At 46.1% G+C, this 19336-nt stretch overlaps 1 protein-coding gene across 6 annotated transcripts in view; it reads left to right on the forward strand.

Moving 5' to 3' along the window:
• Window positions 1-554: 554 nt before the first annotated feature.
• Window positions 555-19336, forward strand: part of SLC7A6 (solute carrier family 7 member 6) — a 35540-nt gene continuing 16758 nt past the window's right edge. For 2 of the 6 annotated variants that reach the window (XR_005017551.1, XM_036834827.1), the window contains exons 1-4: window positions 555-1363; window positions 3606-3725; window positions 10563-10616; window positions 11245-11806. Coding sequence is in view for 5 of the 6 variants with exons in the window: in XM_036834827.1 (XP_036690722.1) it covers window positions 11281-11806 (526 nt within the window). In the remaining variant the exon portion in view is untranslated. Of the gene's footprint in view, window positions 1364-1793; window positions 1870-3605; window positions 3726-10130; window positions 10218-10562; window positions 10617-11244; window positions 11807-19336 lie in introns of those variants that run through there. The other 4 variants (XM_036834828.1, XM_036834831.1, XM_036834829.1 and 1 more) reach the window with 3 other exon arrangements.

Below are 19336 nucleotides of genomic sequence, written 5' to 3' on the forward strand. Positions count from 1 at the left end.
GATTCTAATGACTCCAAATATATGCATGCAGACATACCTCAGAGATACTGTGAGTTTGGTTCCAGACCACCACAATAAAGTGAAGGTCGCAGTTAACTGAGTCACATGAATTTTTTTTTTGTTTTCTGGTGCATCTAAAAGTTGTTTACACTATAGTCTAGCCTATTAAGTGTGCAATAGCATTGTCTAAAAAAACAATGTACATACCTTCATTAAAAAATACTTTAGTGGACTTCCCTGGTGGCACAGTGGTTAAGATCCCACATGCCGTGGAGCAACTAAGCCCGTGCACCACAACTACTGAGCCTGTGCTCTAGAGCCCACGAGCCACAACTGCTGAAGCCTGCGTGCCTAGAGCCCATGCTCTGCAACAAAAGAAGCCACTGCAATAAGCCCGCACAGCACAACGAAAAGCAGCCCCCGCTCGCCGCAACTAGAGAAAGCCCGTGCACAGCAATGAAGACCCAACACAGCCAAAAATAAAAAATAAAAAAAATAAAACTTTAGTGCAAAAAAATGCTAACCATCATCTGACAAAACAGCATTGCCACAAACCTTCTATTTATAAAAGATGCAACATCTGCGAATCACAATAAGGTGCAGAGCAATAAGACATGTTATGCCTGTACTCTCATTCACACTTAGGGAAAGTATTCCAAGCAGAGAGCACAAGGAGGGCAGCACCAGTGAACGCTCTTCAAGGATCATCACCTCAGGTCTATAGGTAGGAGTATGGAAGGGTTTTTAGGCAGAGGAGATACGAAGTCATTCCAATCTGTATTTTAGGAGCACCTCTTACCCTGTGGGGATGGGTTAGAGAGAGCAGGCTAGGGATTGGGAGGCTGTTACGGCTGGGGAGAAGAAAACCATGAGATAGGGCCTGGGGGGGCAGGAGGAGGAAGGGTGTAGGGTGCTGCCCATTTCCTGCTGGGTCACTACGTGGTGGGGAGCAGGGGTTTGTGTGTAGGCAGTCTGGAACCAGAGGATGTGTAGTTATGAACACGTGTCGGGGGGGAAATGACTCCATGGCCCAGGAGAGAATCATGGCTTGAGGTGTGGACAGGAAGCTAAGGGGTAGGGCTCAGCTTTCCATGAGATCAGGAGGCCCTAAACAGAGCCCCAGAGCTACCAGAGGAAAAGGAGCCCTAGAAGGAGATGGAGGAGGAGCAACCACAGGGAGAGGAAGAGCACAGGAGGGTGCAGCTCCAAGAGGGGTCAGGCAGGATGAGGACTGGAAACTGTCCTCAAGCCTGGGCCCCAGAGGCCTGGGGTTGGCTCTGGAAGTTCAGCGGTGTCCATGTGTCTGTAGGGACCTTAAAGGATGCACGGTGGTCGGAGCTGTGACTCGGAGGACGAATCCTGGGTCTGTCTCCTTAGGGTCTCCAGGCGGAGGGTTGGCTGTGAACGGGGTATGGAGGCTGTTTAGAGCTCCTCGTGTGAGCTGTATGGGGTCCCCCGGGAGTGCGGCCTAGGCCAAGGGCCACAGAGGAACCGGGTGTGGGGGCACTTAGAGGTCCCCGCGGGAGCGTCCCCGTATTGAGTCCCTCGGAGGCCCCGAGAGACTCCAGGGTCGGAGCAGCCAATCAGTCGGCTATGGGGCTGGGCCCGGGTCGCGGCCCGCCGGGGGCTGGGACCTCACCTGCGGACGCCTGAGCGCGGCCTGCGGAATCCCAGAGGCCGCGGCGGCCCCCTGGGGCCCGGAAGCGCCGCCGCCCGCGAGCCCCGCGCGGAGCCAGGCGCCCTGTCCCGACGCGGCGCGCGCTGTCGCGATCCGGCGGCGGATGACGTGGCGGGGGCGGGGCCTGAGCGGTCGCGGCGGTGGCGGTGGCAGCGCGACCGAGCATCCCGGGGGCGCCGGGCCACCACGAGGTAACGGAGCGCGGGCGAGCGCGCCGAGGGAGCCGGGCCGTGGGAGCGGGGCCGGGGGAGCCGGGCCGAGGGAGCAGGGCCGCGGGAGCCGGGCCGGGGCCGCGTTCTGCTGGGGCCGAACTCTGCGCCGCCGCTGCATGCGGGATGCGGCTCCCGGAGCCCAGCACCGGGCAGGCGGGCCGCGGGCACGTGAGAGACGCTGCGAGTGAGCGCGTGCCCGAGGGGGACGCCGTGCGTGTGAGCGGGCCCTTGAGCGCGAGGGGGACTCCAGGAGTGTAACACTGAGCGTGTGAGGAGGACGCTGTGTGTTTATGTGTGTCTGTGTGTGTGAGAGAGTCAGTCTGAGGGTGACCCTGAGTGTGCGAGACGCAGAGTGTGAGGGTGACGCTGTTAGTGTGACGGAGACTCGGTGTGTGTGTGAAAGAGACCCTAGTGTGGAGGTGACTCCATGAGTGTGAGAGGGACTCAGAGGGAGATTGTGAGAGACTGAGTATGAGAGAGACCGCGGTCAGAGTGACCCTGAGTGCGACCCTGTGAACGTGAAAGAGACCGTGTGAGATACTCCAGTGTGAGTCTGGTGCTGAGAAAGAACCTGTGCTGCGTGGGAGAGACTCTGAAAATGAGTAAAGGCCCGGGGGACGAGCCTGAGGATGTGAGCCCCTGAGCAGAGCTTCCTGGGGCCGCGGGGAGACTGGCCTGTTGGAGGGAGGATGGTGTGTGCTCCTGCTACTATGGCTCTTCTTAGTGTCTTCACATCCTGTCATCTTGTTTGATCATCTCATGTCGTAAATGGAAGGCGATATTTGTGAAACATTAAGAGAATTCTTCACAAAGCACTGAGCAAACAGTCTGGGCACCACTTGTGTTATAGCCAGTGATAAGCAGGAATCAATATTTAATTTAACATTTGTTTTTGAATACCTCTTGTGTGCACTGGACTGTGTGCTTGGTAAAAAGAATTCAGTCTCTGCCCTTGATGGGGAAGAAAAAGCACTACCGGTGAATTTAGCACCGGGCTAGCAGAATGCTCAGCCATCTGGTGCTTATCTCTGAGAGCTGCTCCCTGATTTTGAAGATCTGGGAGGAGCAGACTTTTGAAAGCCTGTGAGCGCTTCCTGAGATCATTTTCAACTCTCTGTTCTTGTTCGGAGGCCCTTGAGGAAACGGCCCAGGCTGCCTACATTGCTGAGGTCCCACTGTGTGCTAATGGCTTTTGCTTCCCAACTTTGGTCTCAGATTGTCATTAAAAGTTCTTATATTTGATTTTCCTTTCCTGACAAATTTGTGGGAAACCACAAGCCTGATATTCTCCTGTCTGCCTCCTTCCCTGTCTGACTGTGGACATATTTTTATTACAAACCAAAAATAAATACCAGTTATGTGACTGATCTCTCTGGCATTTCTTGGTACAGGAAATTTCCTGACTTCTGTCCTTTGTCCTTCCTGCTGTAGTCTCCAGGATGTGTGGATACTTTACTACAAAAGTGATGCAAGTGGTGCTCAAGGGACCTGGGACAGAGGGAACAGCAGTTGTCTAGACATGCATGATTCGAAAGGACCAGGCTGGTTCTCAGACACGTGTTCAGTTACACCCCACTGTGGGTGTGTTGGAACTTCTAAGTAATTGAGTGCTACTCCTGCTGGGCATGTAAAAATTAGATTTTACAAAAGGAAATATCGTCCTGCTGCTTACTAGGTTCATTTTTTGATAAGTTGCCTCTCACTCTTTGTTGCAGAGATTAATTGGAGACACGTGGAATTAGGCCTCGCTGTGGAGACTTCATTTTCTTCTTCGTACCTGACCATTTAATATGAGGTGGCTTATGAAAGTGTGATGTTTGCTTATTTCCTCACAGGTGAATATTATTGCTCTGTTCTTCGTTAATTTTCTTGGCTCTTTGCGAGTTGTAAAGCGTTTTAGTTAGTTATTTGAGTACAATACTAGTAAAGAGAATGGCTCACACATAATTAACAGTTATGTAACACTATAATTATTATAAAAATAAATTATATATTTATATATCTCTTTCTAAAGAGTAATTGTGGTGGTTTATATTTAAAGATACTCGCAATGAGGAAGTAAAAATAGGAAACCAAAGCCATGGAAAAGACTAGATATCAAGTACTGTTGAAAAGTGAGGGTATCTATTCACTGTGCTTGGGAGCTGAATTTGATATTGAGTTTCCTGGTGTCCTAGGTGAAAAGACAAATGTAAAGAGTCACATAATTTAAGTTTAAGCATAAAAAAAGTAATGCATTTTCATTGTAGAAATTTTGTAAAACTCAAAGTATAAAAAAGAAAAAAGTCTTCTGTGTTTTCACCACATTTAAGATTTTGGTGTCTTTCTCAACAGCGTTTTTTTTTTTCATAGTCATCAATTATAAAAGTTTTAGAATACAGCTTATAAAATATTCTTTGTAACTGAACTTTGAAAGAGACAATTTTTCTCCCTGAAAATTGCATATGATAGTTTCATGGTTAAATTTTCATGAGGAACTTTTAGTGGTCTGGTGAATTCCTTTATTATCTGCTGCACAGGAGCTTGGAAAATATGATGAAAACCTGTTAGAAAGCTGTGTTATGTCCTTACAAGTGGGGTTTAACACTAGTTTCTCAAGGCAGGAACTTACTTATAGGGTGTGTGGAATTGTTTAATGAACACTGTCTTCAACAATGAGTTTAGAGACTGTTTTGTTTTGTTTTGTTTTGCCGTGCCGAGGGGCTTGCGGGATCTTAGTTCCCCAACCACGGATCGAACCTGGGCCCCCTGCAGTGGAAGCACAGATCCTAACCACTGGACTGCCAGGGAATTCCCAAGAGACTGTGTTTTCGAGAAAGGGAGACTGAGACACACACATGCAGGGACACAAGGATATGTGTGGAGAAAGAAGTCAGCCAGGATGTTGAGGAAAATGGTGGGAGAAGAAGGGTGTTAGAGGCAAAGGACTCAGTATGAGCAAAGATGTGTTTTTCTGATGGGCTCTGGAAACCCTGGACTACTCCAGGTTCTGGAAATTGTAAGTAATTCAGTGTGGCTGGACCATGGGAGGGACCATATGCAGCAGGGGGTCTAGTGATAAGGCCCTGATAAGAAGGTTGGAATTGATCCTAAAGACCTCGGGCAGCACCTGAGGAAGGGTTTCTAACTGTGCTCTGATAGCAACCAACTCAGTAGATAGTAAGGTTGGTATTCTGTTGTGAAACTTGAGGAGCCAAAGCAGTTTTTCCCTGTTGGAAGGCTGTCTCCCACCCCTGGATCTGCCCCCATTTCCTGCATGGAGGTAAGCCCTATTGCAGGTGCCTTTTTTTCTGTTTTTCCCCTCAGAATTCACATAATTTTAGACAAGAACTATGTTGGGACATTCCATTTTCAGGTGTTCTAGATCCTTGCTGATTTTATGTTTACTTGTTCTATTGATGACTGAGAGAGGTGTATTGAAGTCTCCAACTATAATCGTGGATTTGTCTATTTTTCCTTTCAGATCTATCACTTTTTGCTTCATGTGTTTTGAAGCTATGCTGTTGGAGGAAATACACGTTTAGAATTTTCTTCTTGCTGAATTGACCTCTTTATCATTATATAATGTTCTCTTTTATCCCTAGCAATACTTCTTATTCTGAAGTCTCGTCAGATGTTAATATAGTTACTCCCCCTTGGTTTTGATTAGTGTTTACATGTTTTTTTCACCATCTTTTTACCTGTAACTTATGTCTTTATAGTTCAAGTGGGTTTCCTGTAGACTGCATATTGGGCTTTGCATTTTTATCTAACCCAACAATGTCTGTCTTATAATTGGTGTGTTTAGATCATTTACATTTCATGTTATTATTGATATGGTTGGATTAAAATCTGCCACCTTGCTAGTTGTTTTCTGTTTTCTACTTATTTCATATGTTCTTTGCTTCTTTTTTCTTCTTTTTTCTACCTACTTTTGGATTGAGTATTTTTTATGATCTGTTTTATCTCCACTGTTGGCTTATTATTTATACCGTTTTTAACTTTCTAGTGTTTGCCCTAGTTTCACAATGTACATCTTTAATTAATCACAGTCTACCTTTAAATAATATTACATCAATTTTCGCATATAATATTATATAAGAACCTTACAGTAGTATAACTCCCAGTTCTTCTTTCTTATCTTTGTGCTATTGTTGTCATACACTTTACTTTTACCTATGCAATAAATTAACACTGCATTGCTACTATTTTTGCTTTAGGCAGTTAGTTATATTCTAAGGCAATTAATAGAATCAAAAAAGTATATTTTTTAATATTTACCTCAGACCATTTGATAGTGTCCTACAACTCTTAGATGCTCTGTTCTGTTTTTTTTCCACATTTTGACTCGTATGGTTTTCATTTCTCTGCTGAAATTCCACATATGTTCCTGCATGCTGACCAAATTTTCCATTAGAGCCTTTAATGTATTAATCATAGTTATTTTATTTATTTATTTATTTTTAAATTTATTTTATTGAAGTACAGTTGGTTTACAATGTTGTATTAATTTCTGCTGTATAGCAAAGTGATTCACATATAAATGTATATATGTATATTCTTTTTTTTTTATAAATTTATTTATATTTGGCTGCGTTGGGTCTTTGTTGCTGCGTGTGGGCTTTCTCTAGCTGTGGCAAGCGGGGGCTACTCTTCATTGTGGTGCATGGGCTTCTTATTGCAGTGGCTTCTCTTGTTGCAGAGCACGGGCTCTAGGCGCACAGGCTTCAGTAGTTGTGGCACACGGGCTCAGTAGTTGTGGCTCGTGGGCTACAGAGCGTAAGTTCAGTAGTTGTGGCGCACAGGCTTAGTTGCTCTGCGGCATGTGGGATCTTCCAGGACCAGGGCTCGAACCCTTGTCCCCTGCATTGGAAGGTGGATTCTTAACCACTGTGCCACCAGGGAAGTCCCAGTCATAGTTATTTTAAATTCCCTGTCTGATAGTTCCAATATCTGGATCATCTCTAAGTCTTGTCCTATTGATTAATTTGCCTCTTGATAGTGGGTTGTTTTTGTTGCTTTTTGTATGTTGCTTGTGATTTGTTATTGATTGTCAGATGTAATATGTGGAAAAGTAGAGATTGAGGTACATAGTCTTTATTCTGGGAAATGGGTACAACGTCTTCTTTTGCTAGCCTGTTAATGTGGGAGTTTGAGTCATTTAGGAGGTGAGTTGGGTTTGGGTTTTGTTGTTGCTATGGTTACCTTAGGTGCACCAGTGGCTCCAAATTCCTCTGGTGTTTCCTTGCCCTGAGGGTGGATTTTTCTGTGCTTATGCTCCACCTTCAGCATTAGGCTTCTTTGTGCACCTGTGCCTCAACACACAGTGTACCACAGCCTTGTTGCTGGGTGCTTGCTAACCTGGTGGTGGGGAGTAGAGGGGTTCTCTGTTGTCTTGGTTCAGCCTGAGCCTTAAGCAGGCCATATTTCCCTGGGTCTGGGGGATTGGATCTTTCTGGGTGAGCCTGCCATGTCTAATGGTCTGGACCAGAATTTCCTGCTCCTCCCGCAGGCAGAGAGGATTGTTTTCTTTTTCTTTCACCCTGTCCCAGCTGCCTTGGGAATGACAGAGTTTCCCCATTCCCCAGGGGTTTAAGATTTGTAGAGAAGGGAGCAGGTGGACCTTCGTATTTTTCCCAGAGCAATGACTGCTTTCCTCCTCCAGGCCGGCACTTCTGAGAGGCTTTCTCTGGCCTAGTATTTCTTGTGAACACCCACTGAGGTCTCACTGGAGAAAACCCTCGAAGTGTCTATGGCTCTTGCTAACCCAAACTTGACCTTTAGTAATTCATTAAAAATTGTTCCCGAATTCTTCTTTCCTGCCTGTATGGTGGTTCCATTGTTCTCCCTCCGCCACAGGTAAGCCAGAACTTGCATCTCTCTGGGAGGTATCTGTTTTTCCTTAAATCTCAGTCTGGTTGGTTGGCCTGTAACCTCAGCTCTCTAATGATTTCAAGAAAAGTTACAATTCTGTAGATTATCTGCCTTTTTCTTGTCATTGGAGTGGGAGTGATGCTTTTCCCAGCTTTCTACATCTTAAGTGAAAGTTAGAAGTCAAGGCAGTTACATTTCATACTATTTTTAAATTTTCCAGTGAAGTGAGTTTACCTCTCTTTTTCCCTCCCTGTGATATTGTGATTATTTATTTGGTCTTTGTCCACTGTTCCTGTCCCACAGCTCTTGTAATTTCCTAATAAGCCATAGAGGCATCTTTTGTTATAACATTTGTTTTGTTCCCAGTTCCTGAAATAGCTCCAGATCAGTAAAGGTTAAAGGGATGTCTTTTCTTATTTATATAACCAGCCCCTTTCAACACACCTGAGTTTATGTTAATGAGGTGATTGTTGGAAAGCATCTAGATCCTCTAAGGATGGGGGTTGCTTGTCGAGGGAACCAACCCTGTGATTAGAAGGTTTGGAAGTTTTAGTCCAGGTCTGACCTCCTGGGAGGGGAGAGGGTCTGGAGATTGAATCAATCACCAATGGTCAGTGATTTGATCAGTTATGCCTTTGTAATGAAGCCTCCATAAAGAACCCAAAAGGACAGGTTTTGGAGAGTTTCCCGTGCCTCTTCTCCATACCTTGCCCTCTGCATCTCTTCCATCTGGCTGTTCCTGAGTTATATCCTTTATAATGAACTGGTAATCTAGTGAGTAAACTGTTTTCCTGAGTTCTGTGGGCAGCTCTAGCAAATTAATTGAACCCGAGGAGGGGGTAGTGGGAACCTCCGATTCATAGCCAGTTGGTCAGAAGCACAGGAACAACCTGGACTTGCGATTTGGCATCTTAAGTTGGGTGGGGAGGGCTGTTTTGTAAGATTGAGCCCTTAACCTGAGGAATCTGTTGCTATTTCCAGGTAGGTGGTGTTAGAATTGATTAAACTGTAGCAGACACCAGATCTGCTGGGTGTTGCAGAATTGTTTGATAGAAAATGCAGTCTGGTATCAGAAGTCCAAATAGAATACCTGGTAACCTCCTCCCCCTCCCCACCAGCTAGGGTCTGATGAATAGGGGGAGGCTGGAGTGACCACTGGGGCCAGGTTTCTCTGCTTGCCTCCATGTTGAGTTGAGTGGAAAAGGGCAACCTAAGTCTCTGTGCACTGACTTTTTTGTTTTTTAAAGGAATGTAAGGTGCGGGGTTGGGGGGGGGACCCTTTCCCTCTACCCATTTTAGGTTCCTTGGCTGGGGCGTTGTAAATTAGACTGGCAAAAGACAGATTAACAAGAGAAAAACAATCAAGTTTATTAATGTGCATAGAGCATACATGTGGAAGCACTCACTGATGAAGAGCCTGCACCTGACTCTTTTTTTTTTTTTTTTTTTTAATTTATTTTTGGCTGCATTGGGTCTTTGTTGCTGAGCGCGGGCTTTCTCTAGTTGCAGCGAGCGGGGGCTACTCTTTGTTGCGTTGCGTGGGCTTCTCATTGCGGTGGCTTCTCTTTTTGCGGAGCACGGGCTCTAGGCGCACGGGCTTCAGTAGTTGTGGTACATGGGCTCAGTAGTTGTGACTTGTGGGCTCTAGAGCGCAGGCTCAGTAGCTGTGGCGCACGGGCTTAGTTGCTCCACGGCATGTGGGATCTTCCCAGACCAGGGCTCGAACCCGTGTCCCCTGCATTGGCAGGTGGATTCTTAACCACTGTGCCACCAGGGAAGCCCCTGCACCTGACTTTTATGTGAGACAGGCTCCTCAGGTGTTTCCTAGTTTTGTTTTCATGCATATCTGAGCTCACCTGACAGACACATGAAAACAGATATTTTCCCACGTGCCAGCATAGAGTCACCTTCATGGCTTGGTGCCAGGAGTGAAAGGAAAAGTGGTGCTGCCTTAAAGCCAGGCCTCATAATAAGCAAAGTAGGCTGGCTCAACTCCTCTGGGAGTGGGGGAAGGCTTATTAATGGCCCCAGAGGAGCTTTTTCACTTGGGCTCAGGTCTAGACTCTGGAGGGGTACTGGGACAGGTAAGGCAGGAGTTTTGAGTGGGGCTTGTGGAGACTGGAGTTTTCCCTGAGAACTACTCAGTCTTGAGTGGCTGTAGTTCACTTGCTCTGAGCTCCATGAGGCAAGATTCCAGCACATCCGTTGTTGTTGACTAGATGAGAAGGTTCTGGGAAGATGACGTACTGATCCCATTCTTATTCCTGGAAGTTATCTCTGTGACCTTAAAGGACTGACTCCTGGGAGGGAATTAAGTGGCTTATCAGATTCCTTTCTCCAGAAGATGAACTAGGAGTTGGGGATCTGAATTCCCAATTCCTAGGGCACAGAAATTGAGGAAGAGAGAAGGTCCTGCTGAGTTCAGGGTCAGGAAGGTGCTTGTCTTCCTCTGACAGATTCTGGGTCCTTCGTAGGTAGGTTGGTGTGGGATCCATCTTCCTTGAGGTTTCTGGACTGCCCCAATGATGATCCAAAAGAAGTAGTGTGCATGTGTGTGCATGTGTGTACGTGTGCACACCGTCTCCCTACAGGATGCCTTCCAATGCCAGATCTGTGGATAAAGAGGAGACTTATAGCTTTGTTTTGGTGTCAAGATTACTGGGTCCTGTTTTGGGGGAATCTCTTTGCAGCCCCAGGTGGTAGTGAGAGGCAGGCTGAGGAGGAAAACAAATAAGCCAATAGCAGATGAGTCCCACATTAGGGTGCCCTCTGAATGTTCTTTCTTCATCTGGTCTTATTATGTTATCTCTCTCTTTTAGGCACTTTGGAAGAAGAAAGGTGTTGAATGAGCAAGCAGCAACGTGGGAAGTGAGGTGGGTGTTAATGGACATAGCGACACAAGGGTGTGTATTTTCATGGATGTTCTCTCCTTGGTCTAGTCTCTGCAGTAGCGATATGCCCTTGTCTTAGCATCTTCCTAGCCCTTCCCACCACCTGTTCATGTTCTTTGCTGGCCTGAGAGTAGCTACAGACCTCTCCACATGTGGCTGGACACTGCAGAAGTCCCTGTTTATGTTTGGGTGGAGGTGAGTGAGTATGGAAACTGAGAGGCCCATCAGGCTGGCTAGTGCTGGGACTCTGGCAAGTTTGTAGGTTTTAAGTCGGTTAAGAACAGAGCAAAACCTGCACCTCAGGGAGGATCCATGCTACGGATAAACCTAATGCCAGCCTACCCTGGGCATCAAGCCTCTTGTTAGAAGTCACCCTCATGTCGTGTCTGAGCCCTGTTGGTGTCTTTCTTGGGAGCAGTGGAGGTCAGCCTGCCTCCATTTCTCTGTATCCTGTGGTGGGAACTGAGACGGGCTCATTGTATTTAGGTCTGTGCATGAGTCATGCTGTCCCTACACAAGAGGTGGGCAGGGAAATCTGCCTGCCCTGCAGGTCTGAACTAGAGCCTTATCAGCCCCTACCCTAGACTGACATACTTATATTCTTTGCCAGGCCATAGTAAACACAGGTGTGAAGGAACTATTTGCCATGGAAGCCAGGGAGCTGGAGAGCCACCACACACCCACATACCATCTCATTCCTGAGGCCAGCCGGCCCAGGGAGGAAGAAGATGTCAGCATGCTACCTCAGCAGTCCACAGAAACTATGCAGCTGAAGAAGGAGATCTCTCTGCTGAATGGGGTCAGCCTGGTGGTGGGCAACATGATCGGCTCAGGAATCTTTGTCTCACCCAAGGGCGTGCTGGTCTACACTGCCTCCTATGGGTTGTCGCTGATCATATGGGCCATTGGTGGGCTTTTCTCCGTTGTGGGTGCCCTTTGCTATGCAGAACTGGGGACCACCATCACCAAGTCTGGGGCCAGCTACGCTTATATTCTAGAGGCCTTTGGGGGCTTCATTGCCTTTATCCGCCTCTGGGCCTCCCTGCTAATTGTTGAGCCCACCAGTCAGGCCATTATCGCTATCACCTTTGCCAACTACATCACCCAGCCCTCCTTTCCCACCTGCGAGCCCCCGTACCTGGCCTGCCGGCTCCTCGCTGCAGCCTGCATGTGTAAGTCTGAGGGCTCAGCGGGGGAGTATGCGTGGGGCTGTGGGTTATCTTTATAATGCTAATGGTAATTTATATTTGAACAGCATAATTTGCTTTTCTTTTTCTGTGGGGAAGAGAGACATCTTACCTTTTTGAAGAAGCAATTTCACCAAAGTCATTTGTTCCTGAGATAAGTAAGGGTAAACGATGGGGATGGGGAGAGTCTGAATCTGTTTGTGGCTTTTGGTGCCTCACTTTCCTTCTTGGGTGTCCCTGAGTGAGTTCTGTTCCCCAGTCTATGTGACAGGTTGGTGCATGTCTTATATTTGTCTTGTTTTGATTGGTGTCAACATCGCTAGTTGTAACTTAACCCAGGAAAAACCCTCAGTGCTGAGGCGTTTATTCTGCTGCTCCAAAAAAAAAAAAAAAAAAAAAAAATTATTTTGCTTCCCAGCTTTTAATCTTAAACCAGTTTAAAGCCATCAGTGAGGAAATGGGGTTCTCTAGACTGTGGGGGTCCCAAGGCTTCATGACCTGCAGGCTCACAGTAGGACCACTCCTTCCTGCCACTGCCACTCTTCGCAGGCCGATCTAAGCAGCAGGCACCACACCAAAATGGCTGTTTCCCATTGGTGTTTCAGATTTCTTTATGCTGACTTTGTAAACAAGCTCTGCCTGCGGCCAGTGAGGAAGGTGGCTTCTACCCTGTATTTGGGTTTCTGAGGGCAGAACCTGAGAGATCCCAGTGGATCTCTCTTTATTTTCCTTTTTTTCTTATGAGGTTGTAAGGAGGAATTCTGTGTGAAAACACTGGAAGGGAGAGAAGATTATTGTGAACTTAGTCCAGTAAAGCTAGTGTTTTAGCTGAGAAGTGGCCCAGAATTCCCTGTGTTCCTTAGCACTGTGCTGCCAGAGGCACTTAATTATACTCTGTTCTTTCCATATCTTTGCTTGCAAAAGCTTTGGCAGTATGTGTAGTTTATCCACAGTGTTAAAAATAGACTGACAGTACCTTGGAGTTAGCCGTAAAGGATTGTACAATATGCTGTGACTCCTGACTTTAAGGAATTTATTAAAGACAGATGTTAAAAGGGAACTCTTCCACAGATACCCCTAGAAGGAGAGAAAGTGGGAACTCAGCTGTATATCTGATAGGGTTTCACCAGGGGGACTCTAGCCTGACTGAGCTCTCTAAAAAAGGGAATAATTTTCTGATAATAAAACATGTTTGTTCAGGAGAAAATTAAATTAGCCTCAAATCACCTATAATCTACCACCAAGACATGAGTACTTTTATTTTTTTTAATATTTATTTATTTATTTCGGCCGCGTCATGCAGCGACTGAACCCGCGCCCCCTGCATTGGGAGCCCAGAGTCTTAACCGCTGGACTGTCAGGGAAGTCCCCAGACAGGAGTACTTTTTTAAAAAAAATAAATTTGTTGGGCTTTCCTGGTGGCGCAGTGGTTAAGAATCTGCCTGCCAACGCAGGGGTCACGGGTTCAAGCCCTGGTCCGGGAAGATCCCACATGCTGTGGAGCAACTAAGCCCGTGCGCCACAGCTACTGAGCCTGCGCTCTAGAGCCTGTGAGCCACAACTACTGAGCCCGTGTGCCACAACTACTGAAGCCCGCGCGCCTAGAGCCTGAGCTCCGCTACAAGAGAGGCCACCGCAATGAGAAGCCAGAGCACCACAATGAAGAGTAGCCCCCGCTCGCCGCAACTAGAGAAAGCCCACACACAGCAAAAAAGACCCAACGCAGCCAAAAATAAATAAATCTTTTAAAAAATAAATAAATAAATTTATTTATTTGTTTTTGGCTGCGTTGGGTCTTTGTTGTTATGCGTGGGCTTTTCTCTAGGCTTTTATCTAGTTGTGGAGACGGGAGGCTACTCTTCGTTGTGGTGCGCAGTCTTCTTATTGCGGTGGCTTCTCTTTGTTGCGAGCCCGGGTTGTAGGCACATGGGCTTCGATAGTTGTGGCTCGCAGGATGTAGAGCGCAGGCTCAGTAGTTGTGACGCAAGGGCTTAGTTGCTTGCGGCATGTAGGATCTTCCCGGACCAGGGCTCGAACCCGTGTCCCCTGCATTGGCAGGCAGGTTCTTAACCCTTGCGCCACCAGGGAAGCCCGGCATATGGGTACTTTTAATAGTTCAGTTACGTCTTCATTTCTTTCTGTTATAGAATTGGAATCATACTTTGCATATAACTTGATATTCTGCTTTTTAAACTTAGTGTATCATGGATTTCCCCCCTTTTTGTGAAATGTTCTTCAAAAGAAACATTTTTTTTTAAATAAATTTATTTATTTTATTTATTTATTTTTGGCTGCGTTGGGTCTTTGTTGTGGCACGCGGGCTTTTCATTGTGGTGACTTCTCTTGTTGCGGAGCACGGGCTTCAGGTGCGCGGGCTTCAGTAGTTGTGGTTCGCGGGCTCTCGAGCGCAGGCTCAGTAGTTGTGGCGCACAGGCTTAGTTGCTCTGCAGCATGTGGGATCTTCCTGGACCAGGGCTCGAACCCGTGTCCCCTGTATTGGCAGGCGGATTCTTAACCACTGCTCCACCAGGGAAGTCCCAAAGGGAACATTTTTTAAAGTAATATATATATATATATATATATCTTCTTTTTTATTAAAAGGTGATGCATAGACCCTACAGGGAATTAGAAAAATGCAAAAAAGAAAATAGAAAGTTAAAATCACCCATGATTTTACCTCCCAGAGAACTATTGTTACTATTTGTGTGAAATACCTTCCGATATTTTTTTTTCTGCTTATCCATCATTTAAAAAAAGTACCCTTGAGATCATACTCTTTGTGGTTTGTATACTGCATTTTAAAAATTTTAATATTTAATCTCTTTCACCAAATATTCTTAGAAAACGTGGTTTGGGACACACAAGTAGTTTCCAGGCAGTGTAATGTAGTGGTTAAGATCATAGCCTCCCTTGGGAGGTCCCTGGCGGCCTAGTGGTTAGGATTCCAAAAAAAACGGACTTCCCTGGCGGTCCAGTGGTTAAGACTCCGAGCTTCCACTGCAGGGGGTGTGGGTTCATCCCGGTCTCTCGGCATGGCCAGTGGGTGGGGGGAGGGGGAAGATCATAGGCTCCCATGCCAGACTGGGTTTGATTCCAGCTTTACCATTGAGTAGCTACTGACCTTGGAGGAGATAGTTAACTGGTGCCTTAATTTTCTCATTTTGTAAAATGGGAATATTGATTGTACTGTGAACTGAAAAAAACATGCACAACCTAAAAGCTGAGAATTATGTTTTATTCAGCAGACAAAACTGAGGACTTAAGCCTGGGGCACAGCATCTCAGATAGCTCTGAGACACTGCTGCAAAGAGGTAAGGGAGGGGCCGGGATATATAGGAGTTTTTGCAACGAAGACCAGGTAGTCGGAACATCAAAAGATTACTGTTTTTTGTTTGTTTTTGTTTTTTCGCTGCCGAAAAAATGGGATCGAACCCATGCCCCCTGCAGTGGAAGCTTGGAGTCTTACCCACTGGACCGCCAGGGAAGTCCCAAAAGATTACTGTTAATTAAAGAAAACCAGATATCTCGTTAAGGAATTGAGCGCTTTTCTATGTATGGAAAAATGCAAAAGTCAGGGCTCATTGAAATCATTCCTTTGATATGTAGCCCAGCTATCTGGGACCAGTATCCTATGGTTTCTCAACCTAAGTCTCTTGAGGGTGCACTGTCCGGGGTGGCTGCAGTTAGTGGGTGCTGACTGCTAGACGGCAGGCATCCTGTTTCTATCCTGAGGCCCCTCAGGGCTCTCCGTGGAGCAGCTGTTTTGTGATGGCTTGATGGCTGCAACATTCTTTGTTTACTGATAGGGCAGGCAACATTGTTTTTTTTTCATTTCATTGATAGTACCTATCTGAAAAGTTTGTTGTGAGGAATAAGTGAATCAATACAAATAAAGTACAGTACTTCTCTCTGCCTGGCATACAGCAAGTGCCCTATAATATCATTATTAAAAATAATGCTGCTGTGTAGAAATCATTTTCAGAGTTTCTTCATATTTTATTAGGATAAAATTATAAAAGAGAAATCCCTGTGTCTAAAGAATTAAACTGTTTTAAGTTTCTTCGTGTTTTACCCAGTTGCTTTCTAGAAGGTTTCGTGAATTTGTACTCTTTTCTGAGCACCTGTGAGTGCCTGTGCATTGGTCCCTTGATGGCCTTAGGATGAATTCCAAGAATAACCAAATCAAAGGGCACCTCTGTACATAATTTCTCACATAAAGAAGATTTTTGTTTGTTAAATCTTTTTTCTTTTATGATTTTTCCCATTGTTTTTTCTGCTTAGGAAGCCCATCCCCACACTAGGAACTGATCTTTTGATCAGGAGGAGAGACCTCACCTCTTAGAAATGCAAAGTTATGGTATCATATAACTTCTTTCATTCAAAAAACCCCTATTCCAGAAACCAAGGCATTTCCATAAAGCGGGCCTGAGGGCGGGAAACTTGTCAGAGGTGGTGCCAAGTCATTAAAACCTTGTCCCATCCTAACAGACTAGGTTTTAGGGCTCAGTTTACTCCTCTTCTTGGAAATTAGGGTGTAGAATCAGGCTGATGTATCATCCAGCTAAGCTGGGGTGTGCTGGAGGGAGCCTCCTTGGACAGGGGTGGCACTGAGAGCAGCCTGGTCTCAAGAGACCTAAATTGGAAGAAACCAACTATGTCATAATTAGGGGAAAAAACAAAGATCTGCACTGAATGCTGGGTGAGGCTTGGGTAGGAGAATTACGTTAGTCTTGAAACTGAGACATGAGAGGGGTCCAGGTTAGTTGGGAGACTGCTTAAAGAAGTTATATCCATGCTAGGCTAGACAATTAAAATTTCATCCTAGAAGAAAGGGCCTAGGCAGTCTCCATATAACTAACTCTAGGGCAGAGCTGCAAGCTGGTGGCCCACGGGCCACCCTTGGCCCACAGATATATTGGGCCTGCACAGTGTTCTAAATAATTTTGAATTACTTGCCAACATTTAAAAATCAGGATTTGCCCTTTCTCTTGAAAAATCAAAAGTTCTGGCAAACTTGGGCCCATATTCCAGCCTCACACAATCAGCTGCATTTGAGTAGTGGTTACTCCTTTAAATGGAGCATATATTCTCCCATTCACTGCAGTCCCCCACTCCCTCTTGTTTTATATCCAGACATTCTTGCCTTTGCTCATTTATATTACCTTCTCGGGCCCTGAAGGCATTGCTATTTCAGATCCTGGCTTCCAGCAGCCCTCCACCCCAGTCCCAGGTTGCACATGGCAGGGAGATACATCCAAGCAGCTTTTTTTTTTTTTTTTTTTTGGATTTCAGATTGTCTTAGGTGGTACTCATTATGTCAGAACAGTGGTTCTCAACTGGAGATGAGTTCCCCCCCCAGGAGACATTTGGCAAGGTTTGGAGACATTTTTGGTTGTCGCACCTGCTGGGAAGGGGTGTTGCTGGCATCTAGTGGGTACAGGTCAGGAGTGCTGCTGAACATCCTATAATGCACAGGACAGCCCCACGTGACAGACTTATCTGGCCCAAAATGTCAGTTGTGCTGAGATTGAGAAACTGTCATTCTGCTGTTATGTATTCTGGGATCTTGGACTCTTCTGTGGTGGGTGGGGCCTCAGGCTGCCCGCTGAGCTCAGTATGCTTAGGGGCTCTTATTCACTTATGGGACTGTAGGGGAAAATGGCACTTATTGAGGTCCATAGGTCCTTTCTCTGACCAGGTGACCAGCAGTATTCTCAGTAGCCCAGGTGCCCAGCATTGTAGGAGTACTTGATTTGTCTGCAGAAGTGTGTGTTTCTGGCTTAGGTCTTGGTGCATTTATCACTGCGGGATCCTGTCTGTTATGTAACCTCAAATACATCATTGGAGAGTATTTGCCATGAACTGACATGGAAGTCAGTTCAGCACTGACACAGTGGCATCAGCAGAGGTCTGCTCACAGCTGAGACTCCGTTGTCCCTGAGGGTTTGTTTGGAAAGGCTGACAGGGAAGGGAGGAGGAGGGGAAGGAAGAAGGAAAGGGAGACTGTCAAGGGTGAGACTGCAGTGAGGAAACACTGTGTGATGCCTGAATGGCTTCCTATTGCCTCTTGCTGTCTTGGACTCATGCCTGGGCAGGGTTCTGAGTAGCAAGGATACTCTCCCCTATTTTGGTCAGTTGTTGCTATGGATAGACAGCTTTTATGTTCTGACAGTGACAGGCCTGAGGAGGACTGGTCTTGACCACAGTTGCTCAAAAACCCTGGATTCTAACCCTATATATAGTTTGAATGTTTTGATAATAAGACTAAATATGTGTACTTGTGTAATTAAAAACAAGGAGGCTTTTAAAAAAGACATGTACATTATGTATTCATACACATGCCAAGAGGTAGCTTCTGATTCCAGGATCTCCATCTGGAAGGGTTTACCTCTCCTAGACTGTTGTAGAACATTTCTCTCCTAAGAGACTTGTAGATGTTTTTTTCCCCTTCTTTTTCTTTTCCCACTTTGCCGTTGTTGTTAAGGATTGCACTCCTCTGTCCTTGAATGCCTGTTTGTGGGAGGAATTGGAAGGTTCCCTTTCCTCCCAGTGCTTGTAGGAGAAGGGAGCTGCGACAGCATAACTGGAACTGCCGCTTCAGATGCCAGGCCATCTCCTCATCAGAAGGAGAGTATGAGAGGTGCAGTTTTTGTCTGTGGGCACATGTATTATTCAGGATTAGTCTGGGTTTCAAACAACTGAAAACCAAAAAGAGCATGGCTCAAGCATGTTGAAATTTATTTCTCTCACATGTTAAAAATAGGCAGCATGGGGCTAGTAGGATGACTTCATAATTCTTCAGGTTCCTTCCTTCTGTTTTACTGCTCTGCCATCCTCAGCATGTGACTTCTGGCTGGTGGTCCAGGATGGCTACTCAAGCTCTAGTCATGTCTGCGTTGTAGCTGACAGGAAGGACAAAGAAAGGCACCTCTCACCCTTCAAAGATACTCCTATAAGGTCTTACTTATGTGACACTTTGCTTATATCCCTGGGTTAAGAACTTAAGTTACTTGGCCATACCTGCCTGCAAAAGAGGCTGGGAAATGTCATCATTATTTTGGGTAGCCGGACTCCAGCTAAAATTGCTATTACTAAGGAAAGATGGAAGAACAGATATTAGAAGATATGTAGCCATCTTTGCCACAGAGAGACTTTGGGGATTTGTTTCTGCTTAGGGATTGGATCTGGATCTGCTATTTGAGTATTTCTCAGCAACAAGCCCCTAGAGAGCCTGGAAGACCCTCACATGGGTCCCACAGTCATTGGTGCAGGCTTGCAGCAGGGAAATGAGATCGGAGGAAGAGGGAAGGCGTGGATGTTTTAACTGTGGTAGTTGAGTCTGAGCGCCTGGCCTCCAGGCTCAGCCTGGCTCTCTTGTATTTGAGCTCTGGTATAGTCCTTGCTGCTAGATGGGAGCTCTGGGAGGTGGGCGGGGGGTGGGGTGGGGGGGTGGGGGATCAGATGGTGAAATTTTGTTTCTTAATTAGAATCAGGAAAACATTCGAGGGAGTTGGC

The sequence above is a fragment of the Balaenoptera musculus genome, chromosome 19 (genome assembly GCF_009873245.2).
Source record: "Balaenoptera musculus isolate JJ_BM4_2016_0621 chromosome 19, mBalMus1.pri.v3, whole genome shotgun sequence".
NCBI classification, from domain to species: domain Eukaryota; kingdom Metazoa; phylum Chordata; class Mammalia; order Artiodactyla; family Balaenopteridae; genus Balaenoptera; species Balaenoptera musculus.